At 55.8% G+C, this 19,314-nt stretch overlaps 1 protein-coding gene across 2 annotated transcripts in view; it reads right to left on the bottom strand.

The window, feature by feature from the left end:
• The window catches only part of EEFSEC (eukaryotic elongation factor, selenocysteine-tRNA specific), a 204,517-nt gene that overhangs the window by 12,860 nt on the left and 172,343 nt on the right, over positions 1–19,314 (bottom strand). For both annotated transcript variants that reach the window (XM_004581345.4, XM_058678421.1), the window contains exon 6: positions 9,595–9,751. In XM_004581345.4, the coding sequence (XP_004581402.2) occupies positions 9,595–9,751 (157 nt within the window). The remainder of the gene's footprint in view (positions 1–9,594; positions 9,752–19,314) is intronic.

The following is a 19,314-nucleotide window of genomic DNA, read 5'->3' as shown; positions in this document are numbered from 1 at the left end:
GGCCTGCCTTTGGCAGGGGTCGTGGAAGGGGCTCCCTTTGCCAAAACAATATTTAAAAAATTTTTTTAAAGGCAGCTACAAAGCCATGATTAAGCTCAGGGCCCTAAAACAAGCCCATAAAATCGAAAAATATTTATCTGGAAGGGTGGTAAGCCCAATAAAAGTTTTACGAACACTTTACAGCTGCCCTGTCAGGAAGCTGGCCTCTCACTCACCTCCCTCCTGTTGAAGAAACAACACACACAAGTGCATGAGCATGCGCGTGCGCACACACACACACACAGGTGGGCACACAGGTGGGCAGGCACCTACATGACACACAACTGTGTGCCCCTCCCAGGTAGATATCACACTTAGGTGGGCACACAGGTAGATCACACACAGGTGCACACACAGGTGGGCAAGCACCCATGTGACACACAATTGTGTGCCCACCCCCACAGATGCACAATGTGGGAACCCACAATGGATGCCCACGGTACCCACCCAGCAGGGTAGTTCCACAGTTCCTGCTGGAGCCACAGTGCCTGGCTGGGCAAGTAGGCTGCTCTGGAGACGAGAAGAGAGGGTGCCATGTCTGCCATTAGAACCCATTCCCATCTCAGTTCCATGCATGCTTGCCCCACTGCACAGCCTGGTTCCCAGAGCCAGGAGTGGCACTGAGCCTGCCCAGGAATGACGGTGAGGTCCAGGAGCTGCAAGAGCCACCTCAGCCTCTCTCCCACAGCCCAGGGCTGGCCCGCTCACTCTCCATAACTGCCATGCGAGGAGGTGCGTACCCACACTTCATGGAGGAAAAATCCAAGACTCAGACAGGCCAGGGCCTTGTCTCAGCTGCCTGAGAAGTGGCTTCCCAGTGATGTGTGCTCAGATCCTTCTCCAGGGGTGTCTCTGTCCCAAGGGACACTTAAGCCCTCACTGCGTGCCTCCCCACCCCGCTGCTTCCCTACTGTACCCCACAACTTGCCGCTGCCACTTACCTGCGCCCTAGACCCCAATCACAGGGCCCAGGGTCCTGTCCCTGGGCTCCTGGCACAGCCAGGGCCTGAGCCCCAGTCTTCCAGACGCCCCTGTGTTCTAAGCAGTTAGCAATGACTCTCTCCACACAAAGGTGACCAGTGACAAGCTCCCCTCCTGGGTGTCATTTCATAGCTTCTATTGCCTTCAGGAAGGGGGATTCAAGCCTGGGACTGTATGACTCCATGCTGCGGAGGGGCATGTTCTCCAGCAGGAAGCCAGGAACAAGAGCCATCCAGAGGCCAGGACTTCCCTGTAGTTCCCCCTCACAGGCTGCTGAGAAAGCCCTGTGCCATACCAGGAAGGCCTGCTGCAAGGCTGCTTCCCAGCTCTGCTTGCACCAAGCTGGGTGCCAGTGTGTGTCAGGAAGTGGTGCCCGCCAAGCTGGCAGGAATTGTGCAAGTCAGACAGCAAAGGTGCTTCCAGGATGAGAGGCAAGTTAGCCTGATCGGCCATCTCTGGGCAGGCCCCCTGCTACCTCAGCTTAGCTCAGGCCAGCGCCCAGCCCAGGGAACCTCTGAGGGCCTGGCAAAGACAAGTGTGTACTTCAGTCTGCTCAGACCAGGGGATGCCAGAACACACAGTGGAGTCCACTAGAACTGCTGGGCACAATAGCCAGCAGTGAGGGGCTCGGTAAATGCCAACAAGCACCTCCCACCACATGCAGTCCCGGGCAGGGGAAGCACTGAGTGACAGGTGCAGGGAGGTGACAGGGTGAGGCTAGGGCTGTAGCTGAGTATCTCACTTCTTAAAAACAAAGAGGGACAGAGAGAGGGCGTGGAAGAGGTTTCAGGGACCACAGGAAATCCACGTTGGCTTGAGTCTGCCAGCTAGAGTTGAGTGTATTCTACTCCATGTGGGGAAAACTTTCCATAGTTACTAATCAGGCTAGTCTGTTCTCCCCCCAGAAAACAGAACTGTGATGAAAAGGATGCAGCAGTGTGGGGTGCAGCCCTGCCTGGGCAGGAGACCCTCAGGGCCTGGTGGGGACCGTGCTGCCAGCTTTAGACGCTGTGGCAGAAGCTGCACAGGTGCCTTGTGCCCCTACAGTCTGGGGTCCAGCTGGGCACTGTAGTGAGGTCCTGCCAGAGGCGCCATCTCTAACCTGCTCCTAGGCCATATGCATGCAACTCCAGGTGACAATCCAACACATGGCACCTTAGGTGGGGCAGAGCGGTGGAGCTGTCCCCAGGGAGAAGCTGGCCATGTGCCTCATCCACAGGGGCCCTGGAGGGGTGGCCTCAGCACTAGGAAGCTGTGATCTAGATGGGGGTGGGGCAGCCGCCATGATGGCAGGGAGGGCTTGGGCCTCAGTTACTCTGGTTCGGGCCCTTCCTTCAGATTCTGATGCCCCCTCCTGGGGCCGCAGTGGCAAGCCCTGGCACCAGCCTGTGAGCAGGCATAGCCCCTCCCAGCGCAGGCCACTGGCAGATGGTTTCTGTCCATAGCGCTGTGTTTCTGTTAATTGCAGATATTTTTAACGTATTGTGTTACTCCATCCATCTTTGTGAACGGTCCGTCTTGTAAAATTCTTTTAATTATGTTATTTTTTTCCGGCCTATCTTCATCATCTACAATTATTTATAATATCATTGTCCTGGTTTCAAACGCTGCGTATAAACATTGTGGTAACAGTTCTTCGATGGGGTTCGTATAATTTTTATAATTGCTTTGAAATGCTTTGTTGACCCAAAGGGGAAGAGGGAGACTGTCCCAGGAAAGAAGACACCCCAGGGTGCTCCCTCACTCCACACCATAGCTCCAGGGGAGGCTGCCCTTGTCGAGGGTGGGCCAGCCCTGGGTGGGGGGCGGGCAGGCACTGGGGCCGCTGGATTGGGTTTCAGCGCCGCTGTCCCCGTAGACATGAGGGCCAGATCCACAAAGGGCACTGTCGGGGTAAGACGCCGGGAGAAAGATGGATGGTTTGTTTTAATTTTTATAGGGATTTTCTGAAACCTCAACTTTCACCCCTCACCTCTCTTCAACCCTCTTCTCTCAAGTGAGCTGTCTCCCAGTACCTCCCCTGCTGGCCACAGGCTGCCTGACCAGCCGTGTGGGACAGAGCCCAATGGAAGGCCTGTGAGCGCCTGGAGAGGCCGCCCTCGTCTCGGGGCTTGGGGGCACTCCTGCTGTCCCTGACAGGTCTGCCTTCAGCATGGGTCTCCTTGCAGGGCTGCGGTGGCAGGAGCTGTTTGGGAACAACCAACAACTGGCAGATGTGTGTTGGGTTGGCAGTTTGAGGTCAGCTCGTCCTGCCGTGGCTTTCCCAGGCATCCTGGGGACTCCTGGGGGCAGGTCAGCAGGCCCCAGAGTGCAGCTCCCTGGGAGCAACAAACACCCCTCACCCTGGCCTCCTCTGCTATGCACCCTCAGTGCTTCCTGCGGCCTGGAGGCCCCTGCCAGGCTCCCTCCCTCTTTGGACAGTGGCCAGCCTGCGGGGTCTCAGCAGGATCTCCCTCTGAATCTGCCGTATGTCCCAGTCACAGGCCCTGCTTGGAGGCTCTGGGTTCAGAGAGCCATCAGATCAGAGACAAGTGTCATGGAGGACCAAGAGCCACCTTGGCAGAAGTGCCTCAGGCTGCATGAGGTTTTGGGCAATAAATTGGCACTCCAGGGATCTGTGAGTCATACTCCAAGAGATGCCCCCTGCTCCTAGCGTGACAGACGTGAGGTGGAGGATTTGGGCAATCAGGAGGCTGCCGGCCCAAGAAACATACTCTCTCCTCCTCCTAGCTTCTTCTGGAGGTCTCAAAGAAACATGGATATGGCAAGACAGTGGGCTGTCCCAAAGAACAGCAAGCAAAGACCTGGAGATACCATGTGTCACGCACTCACTGCCAAGATGAGTGCCCCCTGCTGGAGAGGCATGGAATCAACGCCTGCTTTCGTCAAGCGCCCACAGAGTACAAGGTGACATGGCACCTGTCACAGACTCTAGAACTGCTTCAACATCCATCAGACATTCTAAAAGTAAGGAAACCCTGTGCATAATGAGACTGACAGACCAAGACGTTCCCAGCAGGGCCTTGCATGTACCAGGATCCCATATGGGTGGCGGTTTGTGTCCTGGCTCCTCCATTTTCCATCCAGCTCCCTGCCTGTGGTCTGGGAAAGCAGTCAAGGACCCAAAGCCTTGGTAGTCTGCATCTGTGCAGGAGACCTGGAAGCAGCTCTGGGCTCCTGGCTTCAGATCAGCTCAGCTCTAGCCACTGCAGCCACTCGGGGAGTGAATCAGTGGATGGAAGACCTTTCTGTCTCTCCTTCAGTCTGTAAATCTGCCTTTCCAAAAATAATAAGTAAATATAAAACAAAATAAAGTAAAATAAAATAAAATAAAATAAAGTTTCCAGCAATGCCATTTGGAAGAAACACCTGGAAGAAACACCTGGAATAGCTGGGCTCCTCTAGATCACGGCCGTTATACTGCAGAGATGAAGGGGGGCGAGAGCCATCCCAGCTTAGCATGAGTTCTCACTCCGAGCTGGGACATACTCATCCCATCTCACAGGTGAGAAAACTGACACTTGGCAGGCCCCAGCTGCTCAGCAGGGGGCAGACCTGGTAGGTGCAGGTGCTGGGCTTGGGACCAAGCTCTGCCTGGGGCTCGAGCCGGACAAGGGGAAACCCACAGGTGACTGTCTATTCTGCCACCTTTCTGCTTGCCCAACCTTGAAGGTCAGGGGCCACTGCAGGGCTCAACACCAGCTCCTCCTGCTGCGGGTCCTCACTTGGGCTGCTTGCCCATTGCAGCTGGTGTGGGATGCGGGTGATGACAGCCTGGCCAAGGGGAGTGGCCGCCACACAGGGCCTCTGTCTGACCAGTGCTGGCAGGTCATGCCACTGCCCTTGGCTCAGCTTTGGCATTGCCTGCCCCTCCCTTGTGCTTCAGGTCAGCCCATGCTGATCCCGCTCCCTTTGGTCATCAGCAAACTCAACTGCAGACCAATATTCCAGAAAGGTTCTTCAAACCCGATTTTATAGACCTTAGTTCATCTGTGTGGGGACTTCACTGATAAGGAGAAAACTGATCCCCTAAAACAGGGCTGTTCCCAACTCCTGCAGGCCTAGCCTACACAAAATAGCCTGTAATTCTGGCATTCAGAGCAGCAGGCACTTAAGCCCTGCAGATGTGCCACTTTGTGAACCTGTGCCTGTGGCTGGCAGAATGAGCCAGAGCACCTGCTACCCTGACCAGCACTGGGCATCCCGGGGCGGGGATGCTGGCCAGTTGCCGACCTGGGCTGCATGGGCATTGGGAAGCACGGACGATGTGTTTCTGCGTTCACTCAGGGGGAAGGGTACACTCTTTGCTCTTGACCAAATGCAAAGTGTCCTCCGGGGTCCTGGCAGCAGAGCCTATCGCTGCTTGAAGGGCGGCTGCCTAATCTCCGTGGAGCAGCCTGTCGTGAAGGCAGGTGTAGCTTGCCACTGCTCTGTGGCGATGACTTGGCATGTGCAGGGACCAGGATGTAGGGCTCCTTGTGGACACCAGAGCTTCCAACCAAGAAGAGGGGCTGCCAGGCGAGGGGTGGGTGCAAACAGCCCCAAATCCCAGCCAGACCTGGTGGGTTGCCCTGGACCAGGGTCCAAGACTTCAATCCTCACATCCTTCTCCAAGTCCTGTGTTCAGACTGAGGAATCTGAAGCTTCACCAGGGAATGGTGTCCGACCAAAAGGGAGCCTGGGCCAAGCTGAGGCGGGGAGGGATCGCAAGTAAACTAGGCAACAGCTTGTGGCCTGTGGTCCAGCCTGGCTCATCCACATTCCTGGCCGGCACACAGGGCTCCTCTTCCATGCACAGGCTCCATCTCCTCCAAGCTCAGCCCTTCAGCTATGAAGCAAGGAGCAGCTGGTGCTGTGGGCACACATGTTCCAGGCCACACTTTATGGGCTCATGGTCAATGTCCTCTTGGGTGTTTGCTCCACCTAACGAGTACTAAAGGAAGTCTCTCCTGGATTCTTTTATTTTTTTTTTTAAGATTTATTATTATTGGAAAGCCAGATATACAGAGAGGAGGAGAGACAGAGAGGAAGATCTTCCATCCGATGTTTCACTCCCCAAGTGAGCCGCAACGGGCCGGTGCGTGCCAATCCGATGCCGGGAACCCGGAACCTCTTCCTGGTCTCCCACGCGGGTGCAGGATCCCAAAGCTTTGGGCCGTCCTCAACTGCTTTCCCAGGCCACAAGCAGGGAGCTGGATGGGAAGTGGAGCTGCCGGGATTAGAACCGGTGCCCATATGGGATCCCGGGGCTTTCAAGGCAAGGACTTTAGCCGCTAGGCCACGCCGCCGGGCCCAGTCTCTCCTGGATTCTTAAGTGCATGATGATTCTACAAATGTCTCTCACTTGTCTTGACTGCCTAGAATCCATATGTTGTGATTAGTAAGAACTGAAAGGTTATTAAAGTTTGCCAGAAGCCAAAAACCCAATGCAAGTTAGAGACCTGAGATCTGTCTTTAGGGTGTGAGTGAGAACTCTGGCTACGAGAGTGTGACTCTTCTTGCCAGAGCTGGCTTCCCGGTCAGTGGGGGCAGTGCCTACTGATGTGACAGGGCTGTGGCCATGGCGTTTGTGGACCCTCCTGTTGGTCTGTTCACAGTAAGTACCCGTCACTCTGCACTGGTGACAGCCATGTGGGTACTCAGTGAGGAGCAAGGATGTGTGTACAGCACTGGAGTGTCCCAAGGGCCAGGCTGGAGCTCCACACTGGCCTCCCTGAACTGGCTAGTTCAGGGGCACTTGGTGGGAGATGGGCTGTGTTCTAGCAGGGCACACACAGTGATGCTCCTGACACTTACGCCTGGAATCTTCCTCCAATTACATGCTCTCCACTAGCAAAATTACTGCATGGCTCTGAGTGAAGCTAGCTAGGCCTCCTGTCCAGTCAGCCCTTTGAAGGGTGCAATTTTTTAATGTGGGGTTTTTCAACCTGGAGAACTCGGCACTCTCTGGGCAGGCTCCTTGGATGTCAGGTGCATGGGGCTGTTCCCCAACTCCCCGACTCCCCCAGAGGATCTTCTGAGGAAGCAGTAGTCCTAGGGGCAGGACCCCAGTGCAAAGTCAGTGGCTACAGCAGCATGAAATGCAGCATACATGCGACAGCTCAGCTTCCGTCTGAGCCTAAGGCCCAGGTGTCTGCTTTGAAATGCACACTGGAGTTCAAGTCCAAGTCACCAGCGGCCAAAGCAGCTCCAAGACATGTTTAGCTCAGATACTTTAGTTTTCTAATCAGGAAAATTTTCCAAATGAGAAAAGAATGAGTCTCGGGCTTGCAGTCCCACATGGTGAGTCAGCAGGACCCAGAGACTGTGCTCCGTTCTCCACTGCTCCCTACCAACAGCTCCCTGGCCCCCTTGAGATTGCCCTGTAGAGCCAGTGATGAGGCCCTATGGTGGCTCCGCACCCAGCACCCTCCATGAGCCGCCAGCGGAACCGGGACCTGGGGACCCCCTGCAGCAAGCAGCCTTCATTTGACTCCAGCAATTGCCCCACAATCAGCATGCTCTGCCCCTGCCCTCCTGGTACTGGACAGCTCTGGCTTTTGGAAGATTCTTTCACAATGAGGGCACTTCAGAAAGGTTAACAGGAGGAGCTGGTGGGGAGCAGGGATGGGAGGCATGGAAGGTGGTGGGTGGGATGAAGGAATCTGAGCAGCAATGTTTAATAAAGAACTAAAAAGCCACAAACAGGAAGCAGCTGACTAAAAGCTGACCTGACAAAGGAATGTGAACTCCAGGGGCCCAGGCAGCTCACAAATCCCTCCCCTTCCCTCCCTGCCAGGCTGGGAGAGCAGCCCCCCATTGAGTCTTCCCAGGGACACCCCAGGTCAATGTGCCTGTGCTAGAGGGAGGGGAGCTGAGGGGCAGCAGCATCCTTAGCTCCTAAATGGGACAAGATGCATCCTCCCCTTGCACTGTCGCTTCGGCCAGGGGACTGTCCCTCTGGGTGGCCCTCGCCCAGTTCAGGACTACTGGATGTCTCCTTCCCAGAAAGCTCTCAGCATCTGGGACAGGCGGGCATGGCCGGCCTTCCCAGCTTGGGCACCCCGCATGCTGCCTGGGCCGAGATAGGGCCATGGAAGTGACGCTGGGGACAAGCCACACCCAGATTGAGGGGGTCCTCGAGCGTTTCCATGGCTAGGGTGAGCACTGGGTGCTGCTCAGGAGTAGCAAGGAGGGTAGGACTGGACGGAAGCTAGTTGGCTGCTCAGAGTTTTAGCCCCAATTTGACCAAGGCCTTAGGTGGTGGTCACACACTCCTTGAGGTGAGTGCAAAGGGTCCAAGAAGCAAGCCCTCTGCTTGTCATCTTGGCCCTCTGGGCTTGAGAAGGGTGTGTGTGTGTGTGTGTGTGTGTGTGTGTGTGTTGGCAGGGACGGGTACTGGGCACACACAGACTCCTAACACCACGTGAGTGTCTAGCATGGCTGTTTTTCTTGTTTCTCAGTTGGAGCCATGGCCACCACCTCATCCTTAGCAGGCTTTTCCTAAGAAGCTTTCCAAGAAACTATAAACCAACACCGCTTTGTTTGGCCTTGTTCAGCCAAACCAAACGTCCCCCTCGCTTCCCAACCTGCACAGACCAAAGCAGGACCAAAGCAGAGCCCTGGTGCGGAGGGAGGGACACGCTGACATGAGATCAGGGAGATGACAGGATCACTGTGATGTTCTGAAACTCTGCTGTGTGTTTGGCAGTGTTGGCAATGCGCCACTCGGGGAAAGGAGGTCGTGGATCATGGCGCATCCACAGCACGCATGCCTGGGTCTCCCAGAGCTCAAGGTTACCTCAGGGCCTGTGCCTTTGCGCTTCCCTCTCTAGGTCTTTGTCTGAGAGTCAGGGTATCTCCCTCCCTCTGTCAGGCCTCTTCTGCACTGCCCTGTCTCCCAGCCACGTTCCGGATAACCCCTCTAGAACAGCACACGCTGCTCCCGCTCGGCCCTGCACAGGACCTGCTGCCCGATGTGCACTGACTTCACAGGTCTGCTGACACCTCCCCCACGCCCTTAGCTCCAAAGCCCAGCACTGAGCACAAATGTAGACAGAATCAATGTATCAGGGACTGCAGGGATGGCCATTCCAGGGCACTGCAAGGGCTGTGTCCCAGCAGCAAAAGTACACTTCTGACCAGCTGTGGGCAAGGCCCAACTCAAGCCTCGGGTGGGGTAGAGGAGCTCTGAGCTGGGCAGTGGGCTGCAGAAGGTGACAAATCAGTTTCCCAGCTCTGCCCTGGGTGTAGAGGAGGGCTGCCAGGCCCTGGTGGTCTCTTACCCCTTTTCTTCTAAACAATCCATTTCAATACTGCTACCCTCCTACACAGAGAAGCCAAGGGGGTGTGTCCAAGGTTACCTCCAGATGGTAAGGGATGGAACAGACACTCAACCCTGACGTTGGCCCTGCTCCAGCTCAGACCCTTCCCAGGACCTGGCCAGCATCTATGATGCAACATGGGCTATACCACCTGTATATCAGCAAAGCAGGACTGGGAGTCTGAGCCAAGGAGCACTGTCTGGGCACCACTTGTGCCACATCTCTGTGTGCTGCATGGCATCCCTTGGCCAGGAAGGACAACTGCACTTACCTGGGATGTGGATCTTGAACTTGCCACTCTGGCCAAAGGCGCTATCGATGACCCCCTGCTCCCCAGTGGACAGGTGCACCTTGAGCCCCACGAAGAGCTGAATGTTGGTCTCCTTTTTGAACAGGGAGCGGCCGATCACACTGTAGTCATCCATTGCCTGTATCCACACACCCAAAAAGAGAGACAGAGAGAGAGAGAGACAGAGAATTAGCAGGGTACAATGAAAGGGCAGCATCAGGTGTGGCTGGCCACAGCGCCCTCTGAGGCAGTGGAGGTAGAACAGTGGTGTCAACTGTGCAAGGTCCAGAGGTGACCTGGAACCCAACCCCTGATCAGGGCACCTGTCTTAGGCAGCCCGCAGCCCACAGCTCTCTCCTTCCTGAAAGCCTTCTCAGACACTGCAGGCCAAGGAGATGATACCCACTTCTGAGAACTGGCCTCCCTACAGCTCTGCTTCCTCCAGCCAGGAGTCCCTGAGAACCAACTTCCAGTTGCCCATCTGCATCCATGCACATGTTGCCCAAGGCCCAGCTGTGCCTGTGCTGGGTCCTGGCCTGGCCCACTTCCAACCCCCAGCCCGCTGCCCTCAATGGCATACTCCCCGTGAGAATTCTTCATAGTTCCCTGCCCCCTGCCAGTCGGCACAAGGCCATGACGCAGTGCTCACATCTCCTGTTGGCTACTATTGTCCCATCACCCCTTGCCTCCTTGTGGGTACCCAAGATGAAAGGAGGAACACACAGGTACATGAAATCACCCTCATCAAGAGCTATGTGCATCTGGAACCTTCTGGCCAAGGCTTGCCTGGATGGGAAGTGTGATTCCCTCCCCTCTGGACCACTAGCTTCTCTGTGGAGAGCAGCCTTCCCCGCCCTGCTCATATCCTCTCTGTACATTTTGTTTCTAACAGCAAGCCCAGCTGTGATAAGGCATGCCCACCAAGCTGACAACTGGTGCCCAAGCTACAAACAGATGTACCCTCTGAGCCACTGGTTCCACATATAGGAATGCCATTCTACAGATGTGCCTACCCAGGTGGGAGATGAAATGACCAAAGCTACTCACTGCAGCCAAAGCTGGTAACAACCTTGGAGTACAGCTAAGGAACACCAGTAGAGGAGCAGGCAGTGCTGGGGGGACTCCAGCAGCCCTGGGATGTTGCATTCCATGTCAACAGACGCATGCATGTCAAGCACCCTGCCATGAGCACCAATGGGAGGCGGGGAGATGATGGGAGGGAGCAGGTGCCCAGAGCACATCCCACTCTGCACCTTCCCTACACTTTGCTGTTTGGAATATATAAATGTTATGTCCTTCTCAAAAATACAGAATACAAAATATCAAAGCACTTCAAGAGGCACCTCCTTCCACCCACGCATCCAGGAGACTCTCCAGGCACCTGCTGATGCCCTCTTTGGAGATGAGACTGTTTTTTGGACACTTCTGATGCAGCATGGGTGACACTTGTTATCCCCACCACCCCAAGACAGTCTTTCTTGGTCACAGCGCTTTCCTAGAGAGCAAATGCTCAGCCCCTGCACCACTGCCCACAGTGACTCACCCCCACTTGCCTTCTTCCCACTGCCATCGACAGATGCCAACACGACCTCCAAAATAAAAGTCCTGGATGCTACGAGTTCTTTCCTACCCCAGCTGTGCCCTCCTGCACCTGCCACCTCCAGCCAACCCTAACACTTAGCATGTACAATGAGTGCCTATACATGGGGACTTCTTGGGGTAAGGATCGGGTCCAATTTAATACATTCACTAAAAATATGCAATGATTTGCACAACAATCGTTCATTGAGCAGTAGGTAGGATGCATCCCACAAGGGCTCTGGGACTAGGCTGCCTGGACTCAGACCTACCCGCTGTATGCGTGAGGCCCTGGGCAATGCTCGCCTTGGTGTCTCCAGTAGGCAGCGTGAATATTTGAAGGGGAGAAAGTTAAACACTTGGGGGAAGGGCTGACATTGCAAGGAGTGAGCGGCGTGAGAAGAACTGGCTGATGCAGCAAGGGGAGCTACTGCTCTACCTGCACACGGTCTCTACATGCAGGTACATGCAAACTGGCAGACGGGGCACTTTGCACACAAGTGGAACTGGGAGCTGAGGGGCCACTGCCAGCAGGGTGTCCTGAAGCCAGCCCCCTGGCAAGGATGAGCTGGTCTTGTAGAGAAAGGACTAGGTCTAGGCCATGGGGCAGTGGAATCTGTGTGAGGGTTCAAGATGGTGGAGGGGCTACAGTCGGCAAGTGTGCTGGACCTTTGAGGCATACTGCTCAGGTCCCAAACTCCCACAGACCATCTGGAGGAGCCTCGGATCTGAAACTGCTTGGCTGCCTCCAAAGAATGTGTCAGTGGGGCAGGAGACAGCTGGAGAGGACAGAACAGGACAGGGCCTGCCAGGCCCCTGCAGGTGCACAAGACAGTGTCTTCCAGTGGCAACTGTTACCTGCCCTTTGGGGTCTGGAAGGCTGGATCTCCCATCTAGGGTGCCAGGGTAGCCTTCTACTTACGATAACTGCTGGCTGCTACACCTCAGGAGGGGCCTCAGGCACAACCTGGAGGAACTAGCCCTTGAGGGTACCCAGGCTCAGGCCAGAAGGGAAGGAGGGGCTTGCTGAAAGCGCAGAGCCAGCAGGCAGACAGAAGTCCCCAGGGCCAGGCCCATGCTCCACTCACACAGAGAGCTGGGAGGTTTCTGGCCAGGCCATGTGCCCTCCTCAACTTCAGAAACTCCATATGACTCGTACCTCTTGCTTCCATGGCCTGCCTCCACTGAACTGTTTAAACACTAACACATAGCTGTTACAAAACAAAGTCCCATCGCTACTATGAACAGAACCCTGTACCGCTAGCGGGTGGCCAGAGAAGAAATGTAGTAACAGTGGTGTGAAGGTCTTGTCCATTATGCTCACAGCAGTTTCCCAGCATGGCCAGAGAGCTGCTGAGAAGGAAGGGACTGTGGCTCAGTGGGAAGGAGAGGAAGAGCATGTGTGTGCGTGTGTGTGTCTGTGGACCAGCTCTCTCCTAGGTGACACCACAGGACTGCCAGAGTTTCTGCCTGGGGTTCATGGCTAGTTTCCATAGGGCTTGGTCTGGCACATGGGCCAGGGAGGGAGTGAGCACCAGGCCTGCACTCAGGGCTTGGGGTGAACAACTTTTGGGAGAAGCGTGGTGGCTCCCTGTGCAGTGGGGAGTAGGTAGCCCTGGGCTTGTGGTCTGGCTGTGGCCCACCATGGCAGTGCGAGGCCCAGAGGCGCAGCAGTTAGCTGCCTCCACCAAGCCTCGCCTTCCTGAGGCTTGACACTGCTGGGGACCTCGGGGCGGTGGTGCTGAGCGATCGTTCCCAGTAACATTGCATTTCTACCCAACACACCACAATTTGGCCAAGGGCCCCAGATGGATTGTTTTGAAAAGCAGAAACTGTCTCATTTACCCTAAAAACCTTTTGGAAAAACAGACCCTCTTCTGGTTGATTCATAGTACTAGATAAAAGGTACTCGCATGCCTCCTCTCCCTGGTGATTGATGAATCGGATACAAATAATGATAAGAATGATAATTTCCACAGGCGCAGCCTTTCTAACTCTCAAGCCTCGTTCTCACACATGAACTCCCTTTGTCCTTCAGACCTCAGCTCCAGCGGGACTCCCCCCACGGCTGCCCCTACTCCTCAACCTGCTGCTGTCTGTGGGTGCCCCACTCCCCACTCTACTGAGCAGCCTGGAGGTCAGTCGAGTGCCTCTTGCTGCTTAGGGAGGACACGGAGCACCAGGGCTGGTGGGCAGCTCAGTTCCCCGTGGCACAGGGAGGTCCTGTCTCTTGCTGGACCCAGGTGCGCCAGCCTGGCTAGGAGGCCGGGGCAGGGTCACGCCCACTGATGCTTTACAGTGCAGCCTGGTACAGCAGCTGCCCATCCATGCTGCCAATGACAGGGGGTACACGGTGCTGCCTGGCCTCGTGTCTGCCCCTCAACCCATGTTGCCCTCCCACCACCCCTGTCGGCAAGGGGTTTTTATCCTTACTTCAGAGGAGGTGCAGCTAAGGCTCAGACACAAGAGCTAGGTGAGTGGAGGAGAAGCACGGAGAAGCAGCACAGTAGGAACTTCAGCCGAAGCCTGCCAGTCCTTGGCAAAGCCCATGCCCAGGAACCCAAGGGCAGCCCTGGGCCTGGGCTGGAGAGGCTGGCCCCAGGGCTTGGCTCACCATGGGGACAGAGCCCAATGGGAAAGATGTGCCCTCTAGCATCACAGTGGCCGAACACTTTACAGAGAGGATGACCAGGACCAGACAGCAGTCCAGGCTGCTGCCCCAGCAGAGTTCTTGGCAGCAGGGTACCATGAGAGCTCACCAGGCGACCCACCTGTATTCTGGGGGGAACCCCAGCTGGCACTCTCCCTCTACCTCACCGTCTGTGGACTTTTTTAGGGGCAGATGCTGGGCACCCCATCTCTGCATGGATCCTGGTGCCTGGCACAGCTGGCCCAGATCCAGGCCTGTGCCTGCAGGAATCTAGGCCTGTGGTTCCTGGCTTGTTCTTCCTTGTCCTGCCAGCCTTGTCCTGTCTTCCTGATCTCCCACCCCACCCTTGAGTCTTCCCTTGTTTATCGCTCCCAACGGGACGTAAGCCTGGGAAGGCGGAATGCAACCCTCTCGGCTCCAGGGCCGTTCCCTGCTTGTGGATCAGGTGCTGCTGACATCGCCCTGTGTCCCTGTGCTGGAGTGTGCCTGCCCGCAGGTACACAGGAACTGCTCCTGCAGGCCCACGGCCTTGCGCTGTTTCACAGCCATGTTGAGCCAAAACAGATCCACAGCAACCAGGACGGCTTTATAGGCAGTAGCCAGATGACTTGGGCTGTATGTACAGGGGGCTTCAAAGCTAACAGGAAAACGCGCATGGTCTCTTAACTCCATTTCTCCATGAACTTACTTTCATTGCAAATTTTTATTTCTTTTATTTGAAAAGTAGAGAGGTAGACAGAGATCTTCCACCCACTGGATGACTCCCCAAAGGTCCAGCACAGCCAGGGCTGGGCCAAGCTGAAGCTAGGAGCCTGAAATTGCATGTGGGTGTCTCCCACGAGGGGCGGGGAGTCATGCACTTGAGTCATCCTCTGCTGCCTGCCAGGGTATGTGTTAGCAGGCTGCAGATCAGACACAGATCTGGGCCTTGAACCAGGCTATGATGGAGCGCTACAGCGTCCCCTCCACTGTGGACAAGAGGGTACCTTACATGGTCCTGTGAAATTCCCACTCCCCTACTTCCCACTCCCCTACTTCCCCTGCTCTGGGGCTCTTCTGGCCCTCTGTTGAGCCCAGGAATCCTCTGAGGACAGGGTCTGTCCATGTGCCCCAACTCTTGTGGCCCAGAGGTTCCCACTGAGAGTGGATGGGGACCTGTGCACAGTACTCCTGGGGAGTCACTGGTGGGATGGAGTGGCTCAGGGAAAGTAAAGATGAGTCGTGTGGGTGTGTGCTGGGAGAGTGAAACAACAGCGCAGCCAGGCCTCACGTGCTGGCCGCCTGTCTCTCAGGCTAAGGGCTAGCAGGCCCCAGCTTGCCTCACAGCAGGCCTGCGGGCTACGCCTGCCGGCACACAGAGCCTGGACTAGCAGGCATGCTACCTATTAGCAAAGACTTCTTTGCATCTTCTCCCCAACCCCCTCCCTTCTTTTAGTTATAAAATATTAACTTAAAAAAAAAACTCAATGCTGCAGAGACAGCGGAGGACCCATCTCTCCCTGAGCCAGGGTCTTGCAATGAGGGCAGACTAATTTTATTAACGTTAGGGGAACTTCAAAAAGCTCCAGGACTTTCATGGCAGACAGAGACGACCCCAGAGTTAACTTAAGTGCTACATAAACAAAGGACCAGGGCAGGGAAAGCGGAGGGCTCCTGGCGCTCTTGTTTATGTTCTCAACTGACCCAGCGGATGGCGTGCGGGCCGGCCCACGCTGGAACCCTGCTGGGGTGTGCTGGACTCAGTTCGCTGACCTACATTACAACAATATTTTTTTAAGCATCCGGAATAAGGTGAGGAGCGGGTGGGCTTTTTTTGACCTTTTGAGCAGGGGTTGAGGGGCTCCAAGTTCCACTTGGAGGCTGCAGTGGCAGCTTAGGAAGGATTTCAAGTTCAAAGGGAGTATCTCCGTCACTCCTGTGTTTTATGGCTCGACAACAGCACTGAGTAGGTGAAGCAGTCCCTCCCGCTAACTTCTGTGCCTTGGTTCCATTTGTGGGGTCAGGCACGGCGGGCTGGGGGAGCTGGACTTGAGCACACTGCCAGGAGTCCTGTGTGGTCTCTGGAATGCTGGGGTGCCCTGCGTCCCTGCTGCCTGCACCGGCACTCCAGGCAGCCAGGTGGGTCTCTTGGCATGTGGTCTGTGCCATGTTGGGAGGCTGATGGTGACCCAGACTGGTGCTTGGAGAGAAGCCAGGGCAACAGAGGGGCTGGCAACCAGACTCCCTCTTCCTTAGATTCTGCTGAGGTGTGCACCCTGCTCTTGGTCCCTGTCTGCTAGTAGCTGCAAGCTGGTCACACGTCCTCAGCCGTGGCATAGGGAGGGCCCTCATGGCATTATGCCATGTTTAGAACTGAGAGGCTAAATGACTTGCCTAAAGTTACACAGCTGGTGAGAGTGGCAGCCCCCCTTCCAACTCAGGGTCCGGCCCTGTCTGCAATGCGTGAGGGCCTGCCCCACCACTATAGTAGTGAAGGAGTCAGTTTGGCCGTGTCATCTTTTGGGCTCCCCAAAGCCAGGTTGCCAGTGGCTGCACACAGTGGGCCTGGACACCTAGCCCAGGACAGCCTGCCAGTTCCAGCTCTGGAAAACACCAGTCCCTTGACCAGACGATCTCTAAGTTCAGGCATCCAGGCACACGTACATCTAGAGAGGGAAGAGAGGCACAGCCTGGCCCCAGGATGTAGGGGCGCAGTGGGGTCCGGAGTGCACCCTTGTCAGAGGAAGCCATGCCAGCCCAGGAGGTGTAGGCACATGGGGCAGAACCCAACCCAGATGCTGAGCAGCGCCTCAAAGGCAAGAGAGGCGATCGCTGAGTGCTGGGGCCGCCTTAGCATCCTCACTCACAGAACACAGCCAGAAGACCCATCTCCAATTCCATGGGCCCAAAGGTGAATGTCCTGCTGCATTCCACACAGTCTCCACCCTAGGGAAAGGTGTGCATGCCGCAAACAAGAGCATGGAAAAGCCACGAGCATGGTAATAAGGAGATGGAGGGAAAGGGAAAGTGTGCTCCTAGCAGGCAGCAGCCAGCCTGAAGCGCACCCCTGCTGTCCCGAACCCCACACTCCAGGTGTGACCAGCTTGTGTGTGCTGGGGTAGGACACTCAGCAAAATGTCAGTTGCATGAAACCTCATATGATCGAAAGGGAGTCTGGTTAGAAAGAGGGTGACAGGCAGCTCTTTCGGTGGGAGGTCACGAGGCCTGTGCCACATTACAACTCAGGAAGGTCAAGTTCATTGGCCCTGCGTGTCTGGAGGTGAGCACTAGGACACATGGTTCTGGTATTCTCCATCTCAGACAGAGAAAGAGAGAGTGAGCTAGAAAGAGAGAGATACGAGTATGTGATGGCTGGGCTCTCCTCCAAATGACAGACCCTTCCAGTTAAAGAAGAGAGACCTCAGAGATGAGACGCCCACACAGAGCACAGTTGGAGGATTTCTTTTTGAAATCAATCACTGTGACATCAACCAAAGGCGATGCATGTGGGATTTGCTCTGCAGGAACAATGCTGAACTGAGGCCAGCACAGTCACAATAGCTCCGAATGGGGACTTGTACTGTGAGCTTGAATCATTCGCTTCGTCTCTCAGCCTTCGCTTGCTGCAGGCACGGAATTCCCAAAGAGCAAGCGCTGGTGCTCACGCAAGTCCAGGCTCTCATCCGCATGCCAGCAAGGCCCCATTGTTGCTGGCCTTGGAGTGGGAACTTGGCTGCCAGCACACGTAATTATGTCATTCCATGTGAGCCTCTCTCTTTCAGGGCTTGGCTCCCAGGATGAAGCTTGGGACGTGCCCAAGGTCTGGAGCACCTGCTCTAATTCGGATTGGAGAAATGCTACCAAGGAAGGGAAAGCAGCCAGGCTCCGGGGCTCCCAGGACAAAGCTTGCAGGCTCGAGGGCTATGTGCTGACTCTGGCCTTTCCTTGGAAAAAGCTGTGAGCCTGAGGGTGCTGGAGCTGAGCACCTGCATGATGGCCACCCAGGAGAAGGTACCTGCATGAGTGGATGTCACACTGGAGCCCAGAGCAGAGACCCTGCTGGGGGCAGGGGCTCTTCTAGCTATGGGTGTACCCCCTCCTTCGTTGAAGCCAGCAAGCAGGACTCGGCATCCCTGTAGGTAGGTAAGGATGTTCCAAGGTATAACTCCCCAAGGCAGCTACTGTTTCAGGCAGCAAAAGGAGAACATTTTCCTGGGGCACTCCCTCTGCATCCGCAGCCTCACCAGCTCCCCTGAAGCTGATACAGGCTCAGTCCACTGGTCTTTCTCCACCACTTCAAGCTGTCCTGACCCCACATTGACACATGAATCAAGAAGCCATTTGCCAAGGGAGGCGAAAGGGCTATTGGCCTCTGACACAGAAACTGGAAGAATGACCGAGGACTTGGGTCAGGGCCATTTAAAAAAAATCTAAAAAAGTATTTATTTGAGAAGCTGACATAGATAGATAGATAAAGAAGGAAGGAAGGAAAGAAAGAAAAGATTAGAAAAGACTAGAAAAGAAAAGTTTCTACCTGTTGGTTCACCCCCATATGCTCACAGCCAGCTGAAGGCAGGAGCCAAGAATTCCACCCAGGTCTCTCGTGAGGGTAGCAGGAATGAAGCACTTGATCTGTCACTGCTGCCTCCCTCCTGGGTGTGCATCAGCAGTAAGCCAGTGTGGGCTCAAACCAGTCCTCCAGCAGGGGATGCAGGAGTTCCACCCAGTGGCTCACCCACCAGGCCAACTACCCTTCTGAAGGGCTGCTGTCCCTGGGGACTGGACCTTCTCGACCTCTGCTTCAGGGTCTTAGGAGTGGCATTGCTTGCCACCTGCTACCCAGGGGCCTGCCAAGCCCACTGGGTGGCCCCTGCTCAGGAGGCTGGCATGCTCCCTGGTGCCTTGGGCACAGTTAAAAGGCTGTCAGCAGGGGAGCAGGGCAGTGCCAGGAGCCAGAGGCAGCGCCACTGCAGACTTCAAAGCCGGCCAGTGCTCCTGGTGGCGTCTGCATGTTTACACTTGATTGGGCCCATGTCATAGGCTCCTATGGCCCAGCCCTCAGGCCATTCCCGACGGGCGCCAGTGGGTGCCAGACCTGCAATGGCTGGCACCCTGGCCTGATCCCTCCACAGGGTGGGGGAAGGTGGCGGGTGGCTTCCACCACCCAGCCAGGTGGAAGGTGTCTGTGCCACTACATGAGCTGCTTGTGCTTGACAGGGTATTCAGCATGCATTTCTTTCCTTCTTACCCACCCTGCAGAGTAGGGAAGATGGCCTCCATCTCTCTAACGAGCAAACTGAGGGGAAGTGGCTTGCCCAGAGCCTTAAGCCTCTGGGTGATGCCAGGCTCCTTGATCCCCAACCTCCAATGCTGCCGTACTTGGTGCCCCTCGCCTGCATTCAGGCTGGCCTCTGCCCTGCCCCGCATGTTCCTGCCATGTCTTGGGACTCGATTCCCCGTCAGTGGCAGGCCAGCTGGCATGCTGTCTTTCCCCT

The sequence above is a fragment of the Ochotona princeps genome, chromosome 21 (genome assembly GCF_030435755.1).
Source record: "Ochotona princeps isolate mOchPri1 chromosome 21, mOchPri1.hap1, whole genome shotgun sequence".
NCBI classification, from domain to species: Eukaryota; Metazoa; Chordata; class Mammalia; order Lagomorpha; family Ochotonidae; genus Ochotona; species Ochotona princeps.
Note: the sequence above shows the minus strand (reverse complement) of the source record. Positions and strands in the feature narration are given on the sequence as shown.